This window comes from Ochlerotatus camptorhynchus, unplaced genomic scaffold (assembly GCF_037179485.1).
Source record: "Ochlerotatus camptorhynchus isolate MF236.1 unplaced genomic scaffold, CSIRO-AGI_Acam_v1.1 ptg000330l, whole genome shotgun sequence".
Taxonomy (NCBI): Eukaryota; Metazoa; Arthropoda; class Insecta; order Diptera; family Culicidae; genus Ochlerotatus; species Ochlerotatus camptorhynchus.
In genome coordinates this window covers 6,134,388-6,157,196 of record NW_027040818.1, presented here as the reverse complement: position 1 = coordinate 6,157,196, position 22,809 = coordinate 6,134,388, and the positions used below count along the sequence as shown (strand labels likewise).

Genomic DNA, 22,809 nt, shown 5'->3' with positions numbered 1-22,809 from the left:
ATCGAGATATTCGTTCCTGCTCGGGTTGTGAGAAGAGGAAGTATGTATGATTTAACTGTATCGAATGTGAATACTTCATTACTTTTCCATAGTACTGAGGTACTACGACACGCACAGAACATGGTATTCCGGCAGACGCCACCTAATGTAATCGAAGCTCCTCCACGGTTGCTAGTTCTGCAAACCACATCGCTGATTTCTTCCGAAGCGTTTTCGAACTCGATCAAACTCCTTCGCAACAGCAGTACATCGACCAGTTACCGAACTACAACATTCGTCTGCAGCAGCTTAACTTCAGCCATGCATCGAAAGTCCCAGGTCCGGATCGTATTTCACCGTCTTACATCGAGGATTGTGCAGCATCGTTGGCCACACCCGTTATGTCTATCTTCAATCGTTCACTCTTGGTTGGCGTTTTCCCGGATCCTGGATCCTTGCATCAACGTGGAAAACTATCGACCTATCTCGATTCTTAATTGTTTGGCATGACAAGCAGTATCCAGCTGTGCAATCTATAACCTCGGAGTTCCAGCATGTATTTATGAAAAAGTGCTCGACGGTATCCAACTTGAAGTCCTACACCAACACTCTTATTGATAGCATCGATAGCATAGAAAATCGTCAGCAAGTTCTTCTCTAAGGCTTTCGACAAAGTCCCTCGTGACCTCGCTATAGCAAAGCTGAGCCGCCTTGGTCTTCCGCCGTGGGTCGTTCGCTGGTTAAAATCATATTTATCCTCCGGGAAAGCCTTCGTTAAGGTTCATGATGCCAGATCTGATGTGTTTGATATACCATCGGGAGTTCCACAAGGGAGCCACTTAGGACCTCTTATTTTCGGTTTTATTTATTAACGACGTGTGTGACCACTCAAGTTCTTGTGAGTTGTTATATGCTGATGATTTGAAAGTCTACCGTGTGATCAAATCGATCCTAGATTGTTGTGTTATACAAACTGACATCGAGCAGTTAACATCGTGGTGTCAGATGAAAAGAATGCAAGCAAACACTGCCAAATGCAAGGTCATTGCCATCACCTGCAGTCACTCGCCGATCAAATTTGATTATTCGATGAATCAATTGCCGCTTGAACGAGTTGATTATATTAAAGATCTTGGACTTATCTTGGATAGCAAACTTAGATTCAACAAGCACATATCTATGTCAATTGCAAAGGCCAATTCCTTGCTTGGATTCTGCGTCGCAACGCTGCGCAATTCGATGATGCGCACGCTTTGAAAACATTGTACAGCTCCTTGGTTCGTAGCGTTCTTGAATATAGAGTACAAATCTGGGCTCCATATCGTGCTGTGCACATATCGCGCATATGAGCGGCACCGGTGGCGTAGTGGTAAGCGTGATTACCTCTCACCCTAGCAGGCCTGGTTTCAATTCCAGTCGGCGCCGCCGGGATGTTCTGAGGCATACCATCTCTGATCACGCTTTCCTTCGGTAGAGAAGTAAAGCCGTTGGTCCCCGGTTCATGAGTTGATGGGTCCAGGTGTGGGAGCTGCCTCCCTGGCGTCGATAGCATTGGTGCTCAGCACGGAAAACAAGAAAAACATATCGGGCATCGAAAGAATCCAGAAATGTTTTGTCAGATTCTTCTTACGACAGCTTCCATGGACCAATCCCGATAACCTACGATATGCGTTTATTGGACTACAAACATTATCGAGTCGCCGAATTTTCCTGCAGACACTATTTATTTTTGACTTGATTAGTAATCGTATTGACTGATATGTTCCGGGATATCAACTTCCACGCTCCAGTCCGTCTTCTTCGCAATACGTACCTCTTGTGGACTCCTGGACACCGTACTGCTTTTATGGTTATAACAATCCACTCGACAAATGTTGCAGACTGTTCAATGATGTGTGTGATGCTTTTAATTTTAATATAAGTAAACTAGTTTTTAAGAATATAATTAACTCCCGATAATTCAGTCTGTGTGGCTCCAATGGCAAAGATGGTGATTATAAATAAATAAAAGTTTATGTTTTACAAATGTTGTCAATTTTAATGTTAACATTTGGAAAAATTTAGAAAAGTTGGCATTTTTTGACTAATTTGAGATTATAGGACACATATGCTTTTGTAAACAATGGCTTCTATTGCTGAAATGTCTCGGGAATAAATGCTCAATATCGCAACCTAACTACATAATTAGGTAGGTGTAGTAGGTATTTGCGAAAATGAGCTTTTATTCGCTAGAAATCGGCGCTTAAAGTTGTTGTTCACAAAAGTAGTTACGCCCAAATCTCGAATCGATTCGGACATAAGTTTAAAAAATAAAAAAAATGTAATGTCTATACAGTTTAAAGGGTGTAGCACTACTTCAGCATATGGTACCCATTTCCATCATACACAATGAAGATAAACAGGTATATCCAACATCAATGCAACACATTCTTTGCTCACGAGTTAAATTACAAATGCAGTAAAACAAATTTCTACGTGGCTACGACTGACGGGGGTGGCTACCGAAGTAAAGTGAGATAAGCCAATGTGGTGCCTTTCAAAATCAGTTTTTTTGCCCAAAATCCAGGATTTTCGTCTGCTGAATTGTATTTCAAATGCCTATCCTACAACTTTGTCTCAGCTGGCATTTCGATTACACGAAAAGTTTTTTCGTACTATTATTTCTAGAGCAACACGTGAAAAAGCCCTATGAACCAAACTTAAATAATGACTTTAAACGTCGATTTCTCACGAACCACAACTCACCCACACAAATTAACTACACCATATAATAGAGCAAACTTCCTCTACCATATGCTAGGGTCGGTTTACACTTAGCACATTTTCACATATTGCTCTAGATTTATTGAAAAATATCGGATACGTCATTTTGAAAAATATAACTTTATCAGATTTGTATGAAACTGCATAATTGTTTTCTTTTATGGTCAATAATTCATATTTGAGCTGAAATTCGGTCATTTTGTTGGACACTTAAAAATTAACAAAAAATCATAGAACAACAACATTTAGTTTTTTTCCGCAAACAAAAAGTTCAAAAAATTGACCAAATGTTGTTGTTCTATGATTTTTGTTAATTTTTAAGTGTTTAGCTTGGAAATTTCACTAAGTTAGAATTTTTCATAAGCTTCTTATTAAAAGATTTCAAGAAATATTGAAGGGTTTTTTTTATTGTTATTTATGTTTTAATCACATTTTTTAATGTTTACCTAATAGAATTTGTTTGTTTTTCCGTGCACATTTTTGATGGAATGTTATTATTTTTTCCTACAATTTTGTCTCAGACATAATTTTGATTGGAAGTGACGTTTTCGAGTTATCACTTGTTAAAAATATCGACTACGTCATTTTGATTTTTTTTTTTGCGTGGTTCAAAATGGCCGGAAATGTGAATTATTGACAATAACAAACAAGTATGAAAAGTTTCTTGTAAATCGGAGAAGGTCGAGTCTGAAGTTTTCTTTTTACTGTTTGGCCTGGCTCCATAGCGAATAAAGATTTCATGTTTCAAGTTTCATGGAAATCGGAGACGGTAAAATATGATCTAGTTGGATCCATAACCAACAGTTAACCAATATGAGTTATTAGTTAAATTTGTTGCAATTTTCTGTGAAAACTATACTATTAAAGCCATACTTGAGGAACAACTGTAGCACAATAACACACCAACTGACGGTACAATCAAACAGCATGATGGATCCGCATTGAATATACACAATGGAGTTGTTAGCCTACTCACCTTTTACAGGCTTCTATCGTTATACTAAAGCAAAGCGCTACCAGGAATACTGCATTGACCAGCGCTCCGAGCACTTCCGCTCTGGCCCAGCCGAACGTGTTTTTGGACCATTTCTTTGGTGACATCTGTTAGAGGATAGATGGAAAAAGAGACAAACACACAAAAGGTCACATTAAATTGAGCTCATTCTTGTCACAACCGTTCTGCTCAATGGTACGCAAACACTCACCTTAATTGATAGGAAAGAGATCACAAGGGCGGCAATGTCACCCAGCATGTGAAAACTGTCGGCCACCAGGGCCATCGAGTTGGTGAGATATCCGACGACGATTTCGACGAAGAAGAAGAACACCGTCAGTGTCATCACCGTCAGCAGGCGGCATTTTTTACCACTGAATTTGGCCATTTTGCAGTTTTTTGTTGTTGTTTCGGTTCCCGTAGGCTACTTAAAACTTAATAGTTCGCTCTGCGAAGCTATACACTAAACACTAAGAACTAAAAAGAAATAGATTTATTAAGTAAACTAGCAACTCTAAATCGGAGATTGTAGCTCGTCGTGGCGATGAGGATTGTTCAGCTCTGCAAAGATAAAAGAGGAGAGAAGAAAAATCGTGTTAGAGAATGAATCATTTCTGGAAAGATTTGCTACACCAAAGTAGATAAAGACTGAAATATTTAAATATGAGGATCAGGTGCATAAATTATTCAAACATTCCACGGATTCCAGCGGGGAGTCAACATGAGCAGTTGCTTTGAGCCGCTTCCATAGAAACGAGAAGGAAGGTCATTTTGTTGATTCATAAGTTTTTCGAAGAAAGATGCGGGAATTCCACGGTAATCGAAATTAACTTTTTTTTATATGTATGCAGTGAATGCAGGTTATATCGATGTGCAATAGAGACAAAATGCGCCAGCATGAATTCGTTCTCATTCTCAGTTTTCGCATACATATGTGAAACGAGAGCTTTATGTACGATTTAACGTTTTAATTTTTGTGTTTGCTTTATTAGAGAGACTTTCGGCCTTGGGTCGTTTGCGTTTTAAGTTGTAATGCAGGGGCAGGTCGATTAAATTGAGTATGTAGGAAAACACATAGCACTGCAAAAGTTTTGTAAATTTACATGTGGCACTTGGATGGATTTCTCAACATAAATTGAAAGATACAGCAATGAAATCTTATTACAATATAAACATTAAAGCATCTATAAATCTATTCATTTCCATTGAATTTACCACTTGGTTGATCCGCCTATTTCAAAGGTTGATGATTTATTTTTTTTCTTTTCCTTTGGTTTGTTTTTTCCGTCGATCTTGTTTTCCGTGCTGAGCACCAATGCTACCGACGTGCCAGGAAGGCAGCTTCCACACCTGGACCCTACCTATCGACCCATCAACTCATGAACCGGGGACCAACGGCTTTACTTCCCATCCGAAGGAAGGCGTGATCAGAGATGTTATGCCTCAGAACATCCCGGCGGCGCCGACTGGGATTGAACCCAGGCCTGCTGGGGTGAGAGGTAATCACGCTTACCACTACACCACCGGCGCCGTTTTAGGTTGATGATTTAGAAATGATGAAAATCCCCGTTAAATAATTTGTCAGCTCAGCTGCTCGCATTCACTGTGCTAGCAGCTTGAGTTTTCAACGGCGCAATAATCATCGATGGGATTTCTGGATTAAAAATTCATTGCTTTATATTTCGACGTTGATCATTGTTATTATTTTGTTTTTTGCATTATTCTATGGACAACTAACAAAAACCCAAAGGAACATGCTATCAATTGACGTTTGAGTGGTTGTTATGCTGGTTACTTTGTGTAGCGTTTCAATTTCTTTGTTTTGATTTTGAAGCTAAATCATAACACTGTTCGATTTGATAAATTTTCACTTAAATTTGACACATAAAAATTTTTCAAATAAAGCTGCTATTGTACCAGACTTATTTCTGGCAGACCAGAAATCAATTTTAAAATGAGCATGAGCAGAGCAGGGTTTCAGTAGTTGCTACTCCGTGATTGACCAGATTTAGCGAAATTTGCACAAAGAACCATATGAGTGGGGCTTGAGACTAGCAATCCATTCTCAGTGTACAAAATCCGGAGAATCCACATTTTTGAGGTCAATAACGGCACCGGCCACGTCCTTACGGTCATCGGGGAGGGATTGTTATTTCAACAACAGTTGCTACTAGAGATCGAGTATACCTCTGCATCTCCACGGGTGTCACGGGAAGGACGTTTTTGTTAGTGGGAAGGGTAAATTAGATCTGGATTCACATTGGAAAGTGATGCGATCTTTTAAAACCTGTTAAGCAAATGACGCGACCCTATCAACTCAGTAATGTAAAGAGGCTTGGGTTATAACCCACGATTGTTTGCTCAGTAAAAAAAAACGGTCGCTCTTAGGCCACCGTGCCCCTTACATCACAACAAGCTGACGATCGTTTATTATCGGTTACAAGAAGCTATTACAATAAAATGAAATCATCCAAAGTAGTTAACAATGTCTTCCGTACCGATTCAGGCGTACGTCAAAATTGTCTAAATATACTTATTACTTTTCTGAATCGTTGCTCCAATTTCTGTTATTATCGATTTTCTGGATATATTAACTTAGTAATGTAATGAGGCTTAGGTTTTAACCCATCATCTTCTACTCATTTAGCAAAAACAGTTGCTCTATAGCCACCGTGCCCCTTACATTTCCACAATCTACGACCGACTCAACAAAAAGTTATTCAAATGAAGCGACGCACACTGGGGCAGATCAGTGATTTTCTCGGAAAAAAATTAATAACTTTTGAACAAAGCATCCAATCAGAATACTGTGTTCGGTAAAGTTGTTTGTATTAGTTAAGCGCTTCTTTTGAATAAATTAATTAGTTCGCAACTTGGTCGCAACTTGGCGCGCGAATCTAACTTTTGAATAAAGCATCCTAGACATATGATGTTTTCAACAAAGTTTTTTATCTATTAAAATAAAGGAAAGTTGCAGAAGACATAAAACTTCCATACCCTTTAGTTTCGGAGATATAGGGTATATTGAAAAATATGATGTCAAAATTCTTAAGTGTTAACTTTTTTGTATATTTTCAAATGTTTGCTCTGGTTTCTGCATTTATTCCAACGAAAACAAACTAGGTGCGAATTTTCATTGAACTATTTGTGGAATTTATAGTGGTTTTAGTGAAATATCTTCGTAAAACATGATATTTTTCCTCTATTTTAGGTGGGTGGGATTCTCGAAAGGGCAGCTAAGGGCAGCTGAACTTTGTCTCTTTTGTTAGCTCATGTCATCGTCTAACATATACCAGAAAACTGAAAACATGATATTCGATGATTTTTTTAAATTTCACTTTATATATACCGATAAAAACATCCTTTACATTGAAATGAAGGATGAATTGTGAAACAGCAAAATGGGAAACATTATATAAATTTTTGACATGTCACCATTTTTAAATGCTGTGCTGAATTTTGAGATTGTTTACTTATTATGAGCTGCCAGCGAACCAGGGGCCTGGCTGGTGGCCATGTTTTTGATGCTATCATCTGCTTTTGATTATCTGCTTACTACACGATTATCCGTCCCTTTGCACCATGTATACGTCAGCTCAATCAGCTGCATTACCCAGGTAAAGTTGTATATGTGACATCATCGTACAAGCTGTGTGCTGCCGTGCCAACGTGATCGTGTACAACGTACAATTATCGATTACTTTTTCGAAGAGACGTATCAGCTTTTGTAAACATTGCATTTGATGGTCGGTTTGGTGTAACTGGTAGCTCATCCACGCATAATAACACCACTATAATGCAGGAGAAAATTTCCCCTATCTGATGGTAGTGTTAGTATACGTGAGTATACTTCAGTAGTTGGTATCCATAAGCGTGAATTTTTTTCTCGTCTCAGTTCAGTGATCAATTTCCGGTGTTACGCAATAATCCACAAAGTTGCTATAATGGATTCACCTTCAATGTATATTTTCAACAGTTGTTTATTCTATGCCATATGCTCAACATGCATTTCGTTAAGTGGTGTCTCAAAATTAATTTTAGTAAAGATAATAGAGCACACAAGCACATCAAACTATTTTTCCAACCAGATCCATTAATTAAAAGTCTGCGAAAAAGACCGACGAAAAATTCAGCCCAATTAAAAAAAATGCGGGGTATTGGCATTATTACAACTACCGGATTTATTTGACGATAGTGACAATTAAGGACAACTGATTTCTAAATACTTTAACTTAAGAGATAGTTTAGTCTTTAAACCATTTCTGCTTCTGCAATTTAAAAAGTTTAACGAATATAAATTATACATAACTTATAGGTTTCCTTAATAGTAGAGATACTTGTAACGGTTTACAAAAGGTGAAATTAAAAAAAAATCATCGAATATCATGTCTTCGGTTTTCTGGTATATGTTAAAGGATGACATGAGCTAACAAATGATACAAAGTCCAGCTGCCCTTAGCTGCCCCTACGAGAATCCCACATACCTAAAATACAGGCAAAATATCATGTTTTTCGAGAATATTTCACTAAAACCACTATAAATTCCACAAATAGTGCAATGAAAATTTGCACCTAGTTTGTTTTCGTTTGAATAAATGCAGAAACCAGAGCAAATATATGAAAATATACAAAAAGTTAACAAATAAGAATTTTGGCATCATATTTTTCAATATACCCTATATCTCCGAAACTAAAGGTTATGGAAGTTTTATGTCTTCTGCAACTTTCCTTTATTTTAATAGATAAAAAACTTTGTTGAAAACACCATACGTCCAGGATGCTTTATTCAAAAGTTAGATTCGCGCGCCATCTCTACGACCAAGTTACGAACTAATTAATTTATTCAGAAGAAGCGCCTAACTTATACAAACAACTTTACCGAAGACAGTATTCTGATTGGATGCTTTGTTCAAAAGTTATTATTTTTTCCGAGAAAATCACTGATCTGCCCCAGTGTGCGACGCATCTGGAAGCATCCAACAATGTCTTTCAAACTGGATCACGCATACACCCTTTCCGAAATTCATGGTTTAAACTATTCATCTTTTGGTTATTAACTGCGCTTTATGCTCTCGGAACCCAACGATGGTGGTTAATTCTGTTGTGGGAGAGCTTGGGATGAAACCCATGATATCTTGCTCATTAAGCAAAACCGATCCCTCCAGGGTTATCGAGCATCTCAAAACCACAACACTCCACGACAAAATATGATTAAGTTTTCACTTGGTATGTAATGAACAACAGAGATATGCGATAATACATATAGTTTCAGCGGCTGATGGTTAATTTTAAACGCAAAAAACTAACGGCACTGCCTACGGTGTGCAGACCAGGAATCAATTTTAACAAACAAACTTGAAACCGGACGATCAACAGCAGAGGGATGTTCGAACATTTTAATTTATTTTCAAAGTGTAAAATTTAAATGTAAATTCACCAGCTGGAACATAGATTGAGAATGCAATCGTGCATAATTTGCAAATTCAAAAATCCTCACACTACCTGCGATGGCATAATCATTAGCAAGCGTGATATTGGAGCAAAATATCATGCTTGATATTGATTTTACAAGCTCTTGTCCTCCTATCAAGCGAGACTATTCACAACGTGTAAAGTGGAAGCTGACAGTTGAATCGACGTAAAAATGATTCCGTTGCACCTCGTTTTCTTAGAAAGGGAAGGTATAATAATGCTATCTCCTTTTTCTCTTCAACGATGGTAGACACGAAGTGACTACTGCCAGCCGCTTCGGAAGTTTCGGTTGCGTTCGGATGTAAAGCAAAATCATGAAACTCAATCTCACCACAGTTGGGTGAGATTTGCAGCTGGTGAGTTTTGTTAGCTTGATATTCCGAGCTACGATATCACAGATTCCAAATCAACCGCAGTTGTTTGCTTGTTAATTTTTGTCTACGAAAATCAAGCGTGCTCTTGTTTTTTGGTGAGATTTGTTTTTTTTTAATTATCCCAACACTAGGGGACACAGATGAAAATATTTTGAAAATATCAACTACCATCTGGAGTAGGTTTTAAATTTAAAGCAACACGTTTAACAATCTGAAATTCAATTAATTAAGGCTAAAATTTACACGTTTATGTAAATTTATATCGTTGCTCGTAGAAAATTAAATCAATTTCAATCGAACTTTTGACATCCTTGTAAAAACACACATGCATGTAAAATTCAATGCAAATGAATGTATTATAAAACACCTTGATGTAAAATTAATGTTTGTTTCAACTAAAAGCAGTAAATGCATTATTGTGCCTAATGTAAATTTACAAAGTTTTTGCTGGGAAGCTCGATCGTTTCCATTTTTCACTGTCTTTGAATTGTTGTCAACGCCGACGCTCAATGGATTTTTCATTTGCGTACTGAATAGCACGATCAGCTTCACACTTTTTCATTTCCTCAACGATGTTTGCTAACCTCTGATAAGGCCTGTACTCGAAAAAAATGCACCAGACAAAAGTGTTCGCCCAAAATTTATTTTAAGTCGGATTTTCTTGAAACTTTCAGGGAATGAACTAATACATATGGATTATGTTTCGGCATAATTACTTTATTCAATTTCCTTTCCATCGCTGAAAGCCCGCACCTTTCCCTTAAGACCCCTCATTATATTTTGTGCAATCGTGGAGCCGACCTTTTTGGTCACTTTAATCCATTCTTTCTTCAACTCCAGCTCGTTCTTAAACAGCTTGGACGATTTTCGAACTTTGGCCTTCATTATGGCCCAAAATCTTTCCACCGGAAGAATCTCTGGTGAATTTGGGAGGTTGGCGGTTTTTGGTACAAAAACAACGTTATTGTCTCTGTACCAATCCAACGTCGATCGCGCGTAATGGCATGATGCCAGGTCCAGCCAAAATAATGTCTCACCTCCGGGGGACCGCAGGAAGGGCAACAGACGCTTCTGGAGGCACTCGGTGCGGTAAATTTAGCTGTTGATGGTACCCATTGTGATGTACGGTTTACTCAGTTTACCGCATTGGCATATGGCCTGCCAGAGCAAGTATTTTTTTGCGAATTTGTCCACTTTCTTCTTCCTTATGTCTTCCGGAACATCAAACCGTGATTTGGCAACGTAGAACTCCAGCCCCGGTATCTGCTTTGCGTCTGCCTTGATGTATGTTTCATCATCCATCCATAACCACACACATCGGTTTCGTTAACCACTCTCGATACAGCTCCGTGTTTTGTTGATCACGCCGGTTCGGTGCCTTCCGGACCTTGAATCCACGAAGCCTAGCTCGTTTCATGGTTTGCTGAACGAACCAGGCGGAACACTTTGCCTTCAGAGCAACGTCGCGAATCGAAAGGTTCGGATTACGCTTGAAATAATCCAACACCTTCCGGGCCTTCACAGGGTCAGCTGTCTTCGATTTTCTGCCACTCCCAGCCCGCCGCTCGGTCATCTGGGACTCCTTAAACGATTTTACCACCCGAGACACAGTTGTATGGGCGATTCCCAGTTGTCCTCCGACCATCTCATGGTCGCAGTCGGATTTTCCATGACGGCGCGCAAAATTCTCCGGCGATTTTCTACTTGTTTCGATGACATCTCAATAACCACTGAAACGGATCGAGAAGACAAAGAAATTTAAAATCAATTTGTTTCAATAAAACTTGAGCCCAGCGTTGCCAGATATACCGATTTATCGGTATTTATACCGATTTCTGAACTAGATACCGATATACAGATAAAGTTCCTCAGAATACCGATTTTTAAGATTTTATACCGATTTATACCGATTTTTTAAATAATCAGAATTATTATTGCCTGCCCCCGCTCGAATGTCTGAGAAAACTTTTGTGAGAGACTTGTATCTTTCTGAATACCTCATATTTTTTGAGCCTTCAAAATTCTAAAAAACTCATCTCTAAAGATGCTTTATGCTTGATACTCTTTTGACTAATATTTGCATTTCCTCCTTTTGATTGGCTACCCATCAAACGAGAAATAGTCGATGGCTCTTTCCGGTAATTCCTAGGGAATCGAGAAATATGTTTTAAACATTATTAAACTTCCGGAAGTTTTTATATATTTTTTTAACTTCCTGAAGTTTCATCAACTTTCCCTGAAATTTTCTTCCACCTTACCTTGGAAGCTTCTTCAGTCTTCGCTCGAATAATTCTTTCATCTGCTCCCGCCAGTTTGGCAACTTTTCCGGAACTTCAAGGAAATCTTCACAAGTCCAAAGAACTTTAGGGAAATCTAATGGTTTTAAGGACCTTTAGTAAAGCTCAGAAAACATCAGGACAGATCAATAAATTTCAATGAAATTGCTGAAATTATAAAGGAGTTCTGAGAAACTCAGGCAATTTACGAAAACGTCAGCAATGTCCTGAGGGGCTCATGCAAATTTAGGAAACGTAAGGGAAGTTACATGAACAGTAGAACATTGCGAGAACATTTTATGGGAAATTCAATGCTTTTTAATGGCAGTGTCGATAACTTTTAAAAATAAAAAAAAATCGGGAAGATCAGCTTCAATGCTGATGTTACAATAAATTCGAGAAATTTGTGAGAGCTCTTAACAGATTTTGTAATCTTCAAGAAAGTCCAGAGACTTTCAAGAAGATTAGAGATATTTCGGTAGTCACAGTCCCTAATTTCAGGAAAATTACAAGAACTTTTAAGGAATTTCAACGAATTATGGAATATTCCTAAGTGCATTTTAGGAATTTTCCGAAAACTTGAGGGAAATTACGGAGTCTTCAGGGATGTTTTATGAATTATGTACTTGTTTCTTTCGACTGTCCCGTAAGCGCTCTGCTTCAGATGTTGCTTCCAATCTACCTTAGGAAGTTTCCGTCAGCGTCTCTAGAAAGTTTCTTTCGTCTTCTCCAGGAAGTTTAATTAATACTCCCAGAATTTTCTTTCGTCTTCTTCTGGAAGTTTGACCATAAGCAAAAGGTTTTTATGTTCAATTTCTATTGAAAGGTTTTTCCGAGCTTCTTCTGGCTTTTCCTGGAAATGGCTACTTTTGAAAATTTACTTCCGATTTCCGAAACTTTTCTGGCTTCCTTTGGATGTGATATCTGTTTTTTCGATAGTTTATTTAAATTTTCGCCACAAGTTTCTCAATTCGTGTCTTGGAAGTTTCCCGGATGTTTTGCTAACTTTTCTTAGAACTATACTCGATCTTCATCCAAGGGAGCTTCTTTCGTCTTACTCTGGATGTTTTGTCAGCTTCGTTCAGAAGCTAATTCAAACATTCCCCGGAGTTTTCTTCCAGAATTTTTCGATCATAGTTGAAAAGCAAAAAAATTGCTTTGAGACTATGATGTAATATGCTCGACATTTCGGTCATGGGTTGTGGCCTTTTTCAAGGGAAAATATTGTTTGTCGAAATTGTCAATAGTTTAGTCGTTGTGTGGCTGATTTTCCATATTTTGGTTTCATTTAATGATACTTAATTGAAAAAAAAAGTACTTGGTCACAATTTCGATCACCATTTGAGAACAACGATAATTTTAAAAATTAAATTAAAAAAAATTAAGGAGTGTTTTAAGACTGAGAAAGCCGTTAAACAAAGCAATTCCCTTCAAATCCCAGTCGTCACCATTGTTAAAAAAATTGTTTTCAAAAACGGCAAAAATATAAAATCAATTAAATAGTAAATACCGATAAATACCGATTTTTTTAATACCTCGATACCGATAAGCTTTAAAACAATCTGGCAACGCTGCTTGAGCCCCATACACCGTGGCATTGTTATATGTTGTCAGACCTGTTAAGTGGGAAAGAATGGAAAAGAAGGAAGAAATTGTCTGCTGCTTCTCGTTTTGATGACCATCTAAATGTCCTTTGAACATAATTTCTAAATATTAATCAAGAATACTTTAAAACGTAGAAATATTTGTACATCACTTGAATAGTTCCCAAGAAAGTAATCAAATTTGATAAGATTTAGGCTATGAGCATGAGCAGTACATCCACAGATAAAAATATTTTGAAATTTTCAACTACAATCTGGAGCAGGTTTTTGAATATAAAATTACACGATGAACGATCAGTAATTCACTTAACTAAAACTTAAAATCACATATTCATGTAAACTTTTATCTATGTTCGTTGAAAATTCAAATAATTCCAACTAAACTTTTCACTGTTATGCATGTAAAATTCAATATAAATTAATGAATTATTAAATACTTTCACGCAAAATTTAAGTTGGAATGCTGTCTGTTCAAAAAAAATTGCTGTGCCATAACTGTAAATTTCTGAAAGTCAATCGTGGATTTGGGCGTCCCTGTACGGAGCATCGTTTTGAACTACAGATCAAAAACTTTGTTAATTTTCATTAGCCGCATTGATGTATTTTCTGGCCTTAGTTGAAACATACAGCATCAAATATTTTTTTTACATTACAGGTAGGGGAAAAGTTGGCTTCGGCAATACCTTGACCTATTATCGTCAGGGGGAACGTCCTTCGCATGTGAATACATTGTGTTTCAGAGCAACAGAGAAAGTTGCCGAAGCAAACATGTCCCCTATTTAATAATACATTCATTTGCATACATGTGAGTATTTACATGTATGTATGTTTTTACATGGAACTTTTTTTCCTCTGTTCGGGACATAACACTGCTGCGACCAGTAATTTGATCTATTGTAGTATATCCCGTGTCCTTAGTTTGGTGCATGTCGTATTAATCCATCACTATTGAGAAATGATAAAGTATTCGGTTTTGATACAGCAGTCATTCTTGCATTTATCGCAAGGATTCGACTCTAATTGAAAGGTTGGAACACCCTCCAAAGGCACGCCCATTTGTCAGTCAAAATTGGATTCCTTAGCAACAAAAACAAGCTATCACACCGATAATGACCATGCATCAGAAACCTACACAGTTCGAAAAAATAGTGTAAATTTCTGTTCAGTATGATGCACATAAATGGAGCGTCACATATCATATACTTTTACATTATATATCATGTAAAGTTCTGACACATATCATGCAATGTAGTAAATATTGTATACAAAAGCCCATCTTTGTAAACAACATTGTTTGCAAGTTGCTAGGTTACATGAAATGAAATACAAGTCTACGTGAATGAATGTTTACATTACAATTAAAATTCAGGATTTTTATCTGTGTAGTCTTACCCGCTTCAAACTAGGGAACAACAAATAGAAGATTAGGAATCACATAGATGGAGACTAACTAACTATTTTTTTCCTTGTTTCAAGATCATCCTCGGTGCAGGCAACCCGAACACTTATCACTATCAACAAGGCATAAAAAGTAACAAGGACTAAGATGTGTTCCTTCGATTACTGAAAAAAATCCTGTTCCCCTAGTTTGAAGTAGTCAAGACTAGGAATCGGTGGTAGATCTTACATCCCGTAACGTACCACGAAAAGGTGATCTACCTATGTTACGGGGTTACATGGAACTGAAAAGTTTAATTGAAATTGTTTTAATTTTCAACGAACAACAATATAAATTTTCATGATCGTGTAAATTTCAGCCTTAATTGATTGAATTTCAGATCGTTAAACGTGTATTTTTATGCTTAAAAACCTGCTCGAGTTGGTAGCTGAAAATTACAACAAAAATTATCTGTGTAATATAAACAGCAAAAAAAAATCTGAATTTCACTTGTGATGCAAACATTGATGCATGTAAACTTATATTTCATTTTACGCAAACCAGCAACTTGCAAGAAATGTTGCTTACAAAGATGGACGTTTTTAGATTTTTCTGGTCTTTATTATAGAGATTTTTAGCCATATGGCTAGTTCATCTCTTACAAAGATGGGCGGTTGCATAGAATATTTGCAGCATTTCATGGAATGTATCAGAACTTTACACGATTTATAAGGTAAGCTTGTATGATATGTGACGCTCCATTTATGTGCATCATATTGAACAGAAATGTACACTACTGTTTCGAACTGGGTAGTTGATAAACAAAGCATTTGTATAGCACATAAACTGTCGGGCATGCAAAGATTAACACGCTTACGCTTATGACTTTGATTCTAGCCTTTGTTAAAAAAAAAACTTTCACCGGTTGGCAGCACTTCTAGTCTTTGATGAACTCTCCATTGAATGTAAGTTCAATAAACCTATACCTAATTCTGGTTTCATTAACGAAATAATTGACGTTAGCGTCGCAGAAAATGTTTTCTTTTTCGACACCACCTTCAATTGGCACCTATTCGTTTAACTATGCATTCAATGGTACTATATACCTATTTCTGTTAGGTTACGTGCATTGAATCTATCACAATCACACACCAAAGAAGCATGCACACACTAGCGTCGATTCACTCGATGATTTTATTTTTTTTTATTTTTATCAAACAATTTACTATTCAGCTCCATCACCACTAGGTACCGGCTCAGTTGATCGACGAATGACAGATGGCGTCCTCAGCACCGATATGGACAGCCACCGCGATTGCAGAAATCATCGACTGAATCAACTTATTCCGCATGCAAAGCAACCACCAACTTACTAGACTTGTAGGTTAGGTAACGAGTTTATAATAAATCCTCTTTGAAGTACCTATGTTCAGCAGTGCCGGCCGGTTCCGTATCATTATCATCGCATCACGACGATAATCGGTTGCGTGTGTGGGCATGTGGTTTTTGGACACCTTAATTGGTTTACAATGACCTGTCCGTAGTCATAGTTGATATTCGTTGTCGCCAAGTTGAATCAAGGTACACATTTTGGGTAAATTAGCTGTGACTGTATGTTGCTTGGTTTCCTGTTGATCTGTTGATCACATTGTAAATGTATGTGCCTGTACTTATAAAATTAAACAGAATTTCGGTGAAGTTCACGATCACTGTTATCGGTGAACCGGTTTGCTATTTACAGAAGAATCGAAGGAAAACACATTTCTGCGAAGCTTATTCCAGTAGCTTATGCATCCAATAACAATTCGATGAAATGCGAGATTCAGTTTACCCAACGATCGGAATGGCCCAAACAATTTATTATTTAGAATTTGCCGCCAGTTGTTTTTTTTTATCTTCTTCACCAACGATGACGATGATAACGGCTGCACTTCGAGTGACGTATAGTGGTGCACGGTTAACCATCGGCAAGAGTATGTGTATATATAGATATATAAAATATTCAAATCGTGTCCATCGAACTGTATAGCAAGCAACCAGCCTTCAACCAATCGGCCTCAATCGAATAAGCTACCCACAAGTTTGCTCAGAAAGTGTGATGAGAATGATAATAACGCTGACTTGCAAACACAAAAAAGAAGGGTAATGGAAAGGGGAGGATATTTCTGCAACCATACCCTGTACTACGAAGGTCACAGTTGATCAAAAACAAATCCGATATACACTAGACGTTCGCTAACTGAAACATGTTTACGTTTCACCTAGCGAACGACATTCGCTGACTGAAATGTAATTCATGTGCCAAACTAATTGTCAAATGCATTTAAAGTGCATCAATGTTCTTCTTCGTGCTCATTTTGACGTTTTGAAATGCACCAATTTGACAGATAAGTGTTCGATAACTTCTTTCAGTTAAAAGTCTTTCAGTTAGCGAACATCTAGTGTACATCGGGAGGTAGGTATACATGTAGCAATACTGCGTCTAATGTAATATCATCATTACTTACAGTCAGGACAATGTGCAATGTAAATGGCGCCGCAAATTCCAGCTCGGGTAGCACGTGTAAGCAACCTACCATCTGGTCCGGTTGGGAATTGACAAGTATTTTTAGCAGTATTTTGGGGATTGAGACAAACCAACAACAACCACAGAACAGAGAGCACTCGGACACGTCACGACAAATTGTTTTACGGGTGACTGAGTGGCTCTTTTCTACGAACAGGCAGCAAGGCTACCTCTTTGTGTGTTTTGTTTGCTGATGGATTCTGATATGCTTTTGCCGAGATTGACTGGACTGAAGTGGAATGGATGCTTACATAAACTGCGTCATCGACTGGAATGTTGATAAATCATTCATCATAGGTTCATTTCTGTAAGTGTGACGACAGTTTAAACGATTGGTGGAATTCACACGGATGTGGAATAGAACGAATTCACAAAGACATACCACCACTGGCAGTAAATTGAGGTATTTTTGAACGGTCATGCGACTTTTCATGTATCTTGTTCAGGCTATTTTTTTTGAGTTTTAATTAATTATTTTTTTAAATAATTAGTTAGGTAATTCAATTTTACAGAAAAGATACTGAGAAGGTGATAAACATCTGGTTTGTAATTCAGAATGGAGAAGTAAGCCAAGAAACACTCTATGTGACAAAAGTGACAATGTGCCTTAATTATTTATCCATTATAACATGCTATAACTCTCAACCGATCGGGACACTGGAAATTTTGGACGGTGATTCCATTCAATTATTCCTAATGTTTCTTCGAGAGCGTGGTTTAAAGGCTTGGGCGTAAGTCGTGACTTCATTTGCGTGATGCGTAGACTTATGTCCAACCACTACTCGCTAGATACGCATCTCCATAGAATAAATCTCGTGGACAGCAACATCTGTCGGTGTGGAAACGGTTACTTTATTTGCACTAGTACACTTAAATCCACATCCAGTTTTGTCTTAGTACAAAATGTATGAGCATACAAATAGTTTAAATAAATGGTTTTCCTAGTTACAGGGCTGTTACAAGATTTTCAAAATTTGATCCGGGAAATCCACGATTTCTCAAAAGAAATCCACAAATTCAAATACCTACTAATAAGTGACAAATAAAAAACTGTTTTCATTGCATCAAAATACATACTACTAAATATGTATTACTACTACATGGCATTTCAAGCTTATTGCTTATAGCATATTAACTTTTTGGTTCCTCTCAACTTAGTGTTGTTTGAAGTACTTTCACATTTTAATTGAGAACTTTCTATGCCGTACCGAATCTTCCAACCCAAAAAAATAATAGACCGGACGGGAATCGAACCCACTCGCCTCCAGAATGGATAAGCTTTGTAGCTGCGCCTTTACCGACTGAGCTAAGGGAGCATCGTTTGCATTATTTGAAAAAAAAACATAAAAATAACAATGTATCATTTTCATTTATTTATGTTCGTGGTAGGTTAAATTCTGAGCATTGAGTGAACATAATAAAATAGGTTGAGGATTTAGTTTTTAAAAACAATAATACTGAAAATAAATCTTCTCAGGAGTATTCCAAAAGAGTTTTAAGAAAAAGGGAATTGAATTCTGAATTCCGAGAATAGTTCCAACAAAATTTTGAGGAAAATTTCTCATGAATTCTGAGGTGTATTCCAAGGCTTTTCTGGTGATAATTTCTAGAAAATTCAAAATAGAGTTCCAAGGAAAGTATGAGGAGCATTTCAAAGAATTAATAGGAATTCTATTGAAATTTCAGGAGATTACTTCAAGTGAATTGTTTAAGGAGTATTTTTCGGGGAATTGTTAGAGTTATTAATAATATGAAGAGCATTGGCGAGTGAATTCAGAGAGTGTTCTGCAGAAGATTTTCAAGAGTATTCTAGAGGAAATTATTAGAGAACTCAATTTTACCATAAAAATAAAGATCCTGGACTCAGAAAAAGGATCAACTTTGAGGGTTTGGAGAAAAAAAAACTAAGGGTTAGATTTTTTAAGATTTCATGCTTAGAAAATTATATGATCCTGGATTTAGACAAATGTTCAAGGGTGTTTCATTTAAAATTAAATATTCCGGACTTGGAGGGGGATTAGAGAGAAGATCAGGGAACAAAATCCAAAACTAGAAAAAATACTTAAATTAATCAAATTGCTGAGATCCATTCTTCTAATTCTGTGATTTTGACACTATGAATAGTTTCTAGATCTTGGACTTGGAGTTCAAAACTTTAAAGCTTAGATATTTTATAAGAGCTTAGGCTAAACCCTTTATAAGACCAGGAAACCAAGCATGGAATCAACTCGTACTATGATAATAGTTAAAAACTTACAAATTCAATTTTTCAATTTTCAATAATTAAAAAACTTAGGTCCAGATTTTGATTATTTTCTAAAAAACTTTCAAAGAGGAGTTATTTTTCTGGACATGCATTAAAATTCTTGAAATACTTACTGCTGATTAATAAAATATTCAAGGTTTTACTGTATAGCTTTGGGCTTGATTGATAAAGTCTGCCGGGAGTTTGAGAAGTGTCAATAAACCTCTTTAGGTACTCTTTTTTCAAACTGCTGTATTTTTAAAACAAGTAGCTTTTGATATTTTTTTATTAAAATGTAGATCATGTATTTGGTTTAAATTTTACTGAAATGCGAAAGTATGGACAAATTTAATTTGTTCTGATAAAAAATTGTCGCTTGTTGACACAAATATTGCAGTCAAGTTGGCATTATACATTTGTTGTGGCTCAGAAAAATAAGGAGTGTTGATAAACACCAGAAGTTTCCACCAATTAAAAAAACACTTGTAAAGATATATTGAGTGAACAGAAAAACATATTGATTGTTGGTGGAAATATAGTGGCCACTATCTTGTAAAGTGTTAGGTAAATGTTAAACTTCTACTTTGAACGGGTTTGGTTGTAGAACTGATCTCTTAAAACTGATTGCCATGTCTTGAAATCGTTTGTGGAAATAAAGTCGTTGTTTTACCAAAAATAACATATGTTTTAACAAAATTAGAAAACAGCTTTCTAATAAACATAGAAATCATCCGAAAGGAACGGGATTAACCTGGAAAACTCAGGAAATTGTATTAAAAAAAATGAGTAGAGATCTTGTATAAGAACTAGCTAAAATGTTACTCAAATTTAATAAAATATATTCACAAGAGACGATGACGAACGAACGCATAACAACCCGGGCAGGAACGAATATCTCGATACCTTAAGTCCAATACAAAATTATGCAAATGCAATACCAAAACAATATCACACAGGTATTCTTTTGGTATCCAAATATATTTTTTTGTTATTTACAAAGTATTTTGCATGCAATTTTTTGGTATTATTCTTTAAGAGGTAAAATATCTTATGTCATGCTGATCAACACCAAATTTCTGCTGTTCTATGTTCACATGGACGAGCAGTATGACCCACTAGACTGATGCAAATTTTGAAATTTTTGCTCCACAGTGCTCATACGGTTCTAAATCGGGTTCTGACAAGCCTCCAAAAATTTGAACTCATTCGATAAGAAACTGACTTGGCACAAACCATTTGAAGTTTATATGGAAATTACTATGGGGAAACCAAATGTTTTGTTCAAATCCATCTAACAATTTACCATATTGCTCTGCTTTAAAAAATTATAACTGAGCTCGCAGCAAATTTTCTCAGCTACAACTTTGTGCAAAACCACTTTTCAATATAATGTAAGCATCAAAAGTTATCAATAATTCAAGCCACTAATGTCTTATGATTATGCTCAATCAACGGTTCAGCAGGAAGCATTGGGGTTTCTGGCGCTTGGAATACAGTACAAAAATCATGGCTACTATGTCACACTGCAATATACAGTGTTGCTCACAAAACAGCTGCTTGATCATGCCATAAGATTATCAATCTCTTAAACAATTAATAACAATTTTATTTGACGTTTGGCTTAAAAACTATATTCTGCTAAGTTGTAGCCGAGAAAATTTTCCATAAGTATAGCTATTGAATTTTTGGACAGTGCAATATGGAAAAAGGTAAGAAGACAATGAACAAAAAGTTTGGATTTCCCATAGTTATTTCTATATAAACTTCAAATGGTTTGTGCCAAGTTAGTTTCTTATCAAAGGAGTTCAAATATTGGGAGACTTATCAGGACCCGATTTGGAACCGTTTGAGCACTGTGGAGCGAAAATGTCAAAATTTGCATCAGTCTAATGACCCACGCTGCTCAGGAAAATTCGACGGGCAGTGGTCCAATAGGAGCGAAAAAAAAAAGAATAAGTAAACCTACGCATTTCCTTTCTTAATAGATGTTTATTTAGCCCCGAAAAAATAATCCTAAAGAAAGGCTATTTTTCGGGCCGCTAGAGTGTACTACCCCATTTAAAGATCCTTACACAATTAAAACACTTTATGTTGCCTGTGTGAGGTCAATATTAGAATATTTCAGTATTGTTTGCTCGCCATATATGAAAAGGCATGAAGAATTAATAGAGTCAATCCAAAAGCAGTTTTTTATTATATGCACTACGTAAATTGGGATGGAAAGAATTTCCTCTGACATCTTATGAGGTACGTTGCTTGTTAATCAACATTCAGACATTGAAAGAGCGTCGGGATTATGCTATGGTCTCTTCCATGAACAGTATCGCTTCGCAACGCATTGACTCAGCTTATTTATTATCAGGACTTAATTTTTATGTACCTTCTCGCCGATTGCGCAATCGACATTTGTTCTCGGTAGATCACCACCGCACTAACTACGTGAAATATGGACCAATAAGTTAGATGATGTGTGTTTATAATCTACACTGTGAAATGATAGACCTAAATATGCCTCCGCTCATAGATTATTAGTTATAATGTTATTATGTCGTCTACATTTTTTTATTGACAAATAAATAAATAAATAAGTAAATTCTGGTTTTTATTTGGATAAATAATTGATCATTAACAATCGCCTCACAATGTTTTGGGATACAAAAGATAATGGCTATACCACGATAATTACGTATGTCAGTTTTTCTACCATACTTTAAAATAGGCAACTAGAAATGAGCTTTTCCATATTTTTGGGAAGTGTCCGGATTCTAATGGCATATTAAAAAGTCAAAATAATGGAACATTAAGCTTTAGCAGTTCAATCCTTTAAATTTGTTGAACCTCTTAACGGAATCCCTTTATGAAGAGCTTTGAGTGGGTTGGTTTATTTCCTTTAAATTCCGTTATAATTGCTTATCTTTTAACAGATACGCGTATTTCGTCTACTACTTGCAGACTTCATCAGTGCCAAGTGCTGTTGAGTACTTTGCACTGATAAAGTCTACAAGTAGTAGACGAAATACGCGTATCTGTCAAAAGATAAGCAATTATAACGGAATTTAAAGGAAATAAACCAACTCACTCAAAGCACTTTAGCAGTTGCTAAAGTTTTCATAAATACCGGAGGAACTTCTGTGGATGCATCTTAATGATTTAATGCA

At 36.6% G+C, this 22,809-nt stretch overlaps 2 protein-coding genes across 3 annotated transcripts in view; both read right to left on the bottom strand.

Annotated features, from left to right (window-relative positions):
- RecQ4 (RecQ4 helicase) overlaps positions 1-22,809 on the bottom strand; it is a 394,445-nt gene that overhangs the window by 312,161 nt on the left and 59,475 nt on the right. The window lies entirely within an intron of this gene.
- The window catches only part of ZnT63C (zinc transporter 63C), a 99,657-nt gene that overhangs the window by 33,097 nt on the left and 43,751 nt on the right, over positions 1-22,809 (bottom strand). Inside the window, exons 2-3 of one of the 2 annotated variants that reach the window (XM_065230525.1) lie at positions 3,948-4,213; positions 3,719-3,843 (exon numbers count right to left, since the gene is read on the bottom strand). In XM_065230525.1, coding sequence (XP_065086597.1) covers positions 3,719-3,843; positions 3,948-4,124 — 302 coding nt within the window. In that variant the 5' untranslated portion in view covers positions 4,125-4,213. Of the gene's footprint in view, positions 1-3,718; positions 3,844-3,947; positions 4,298-22,809 lie in introns of both variants that reach the window. The other variant, XM_065230524.1, reaches the window with a different exon arrangement.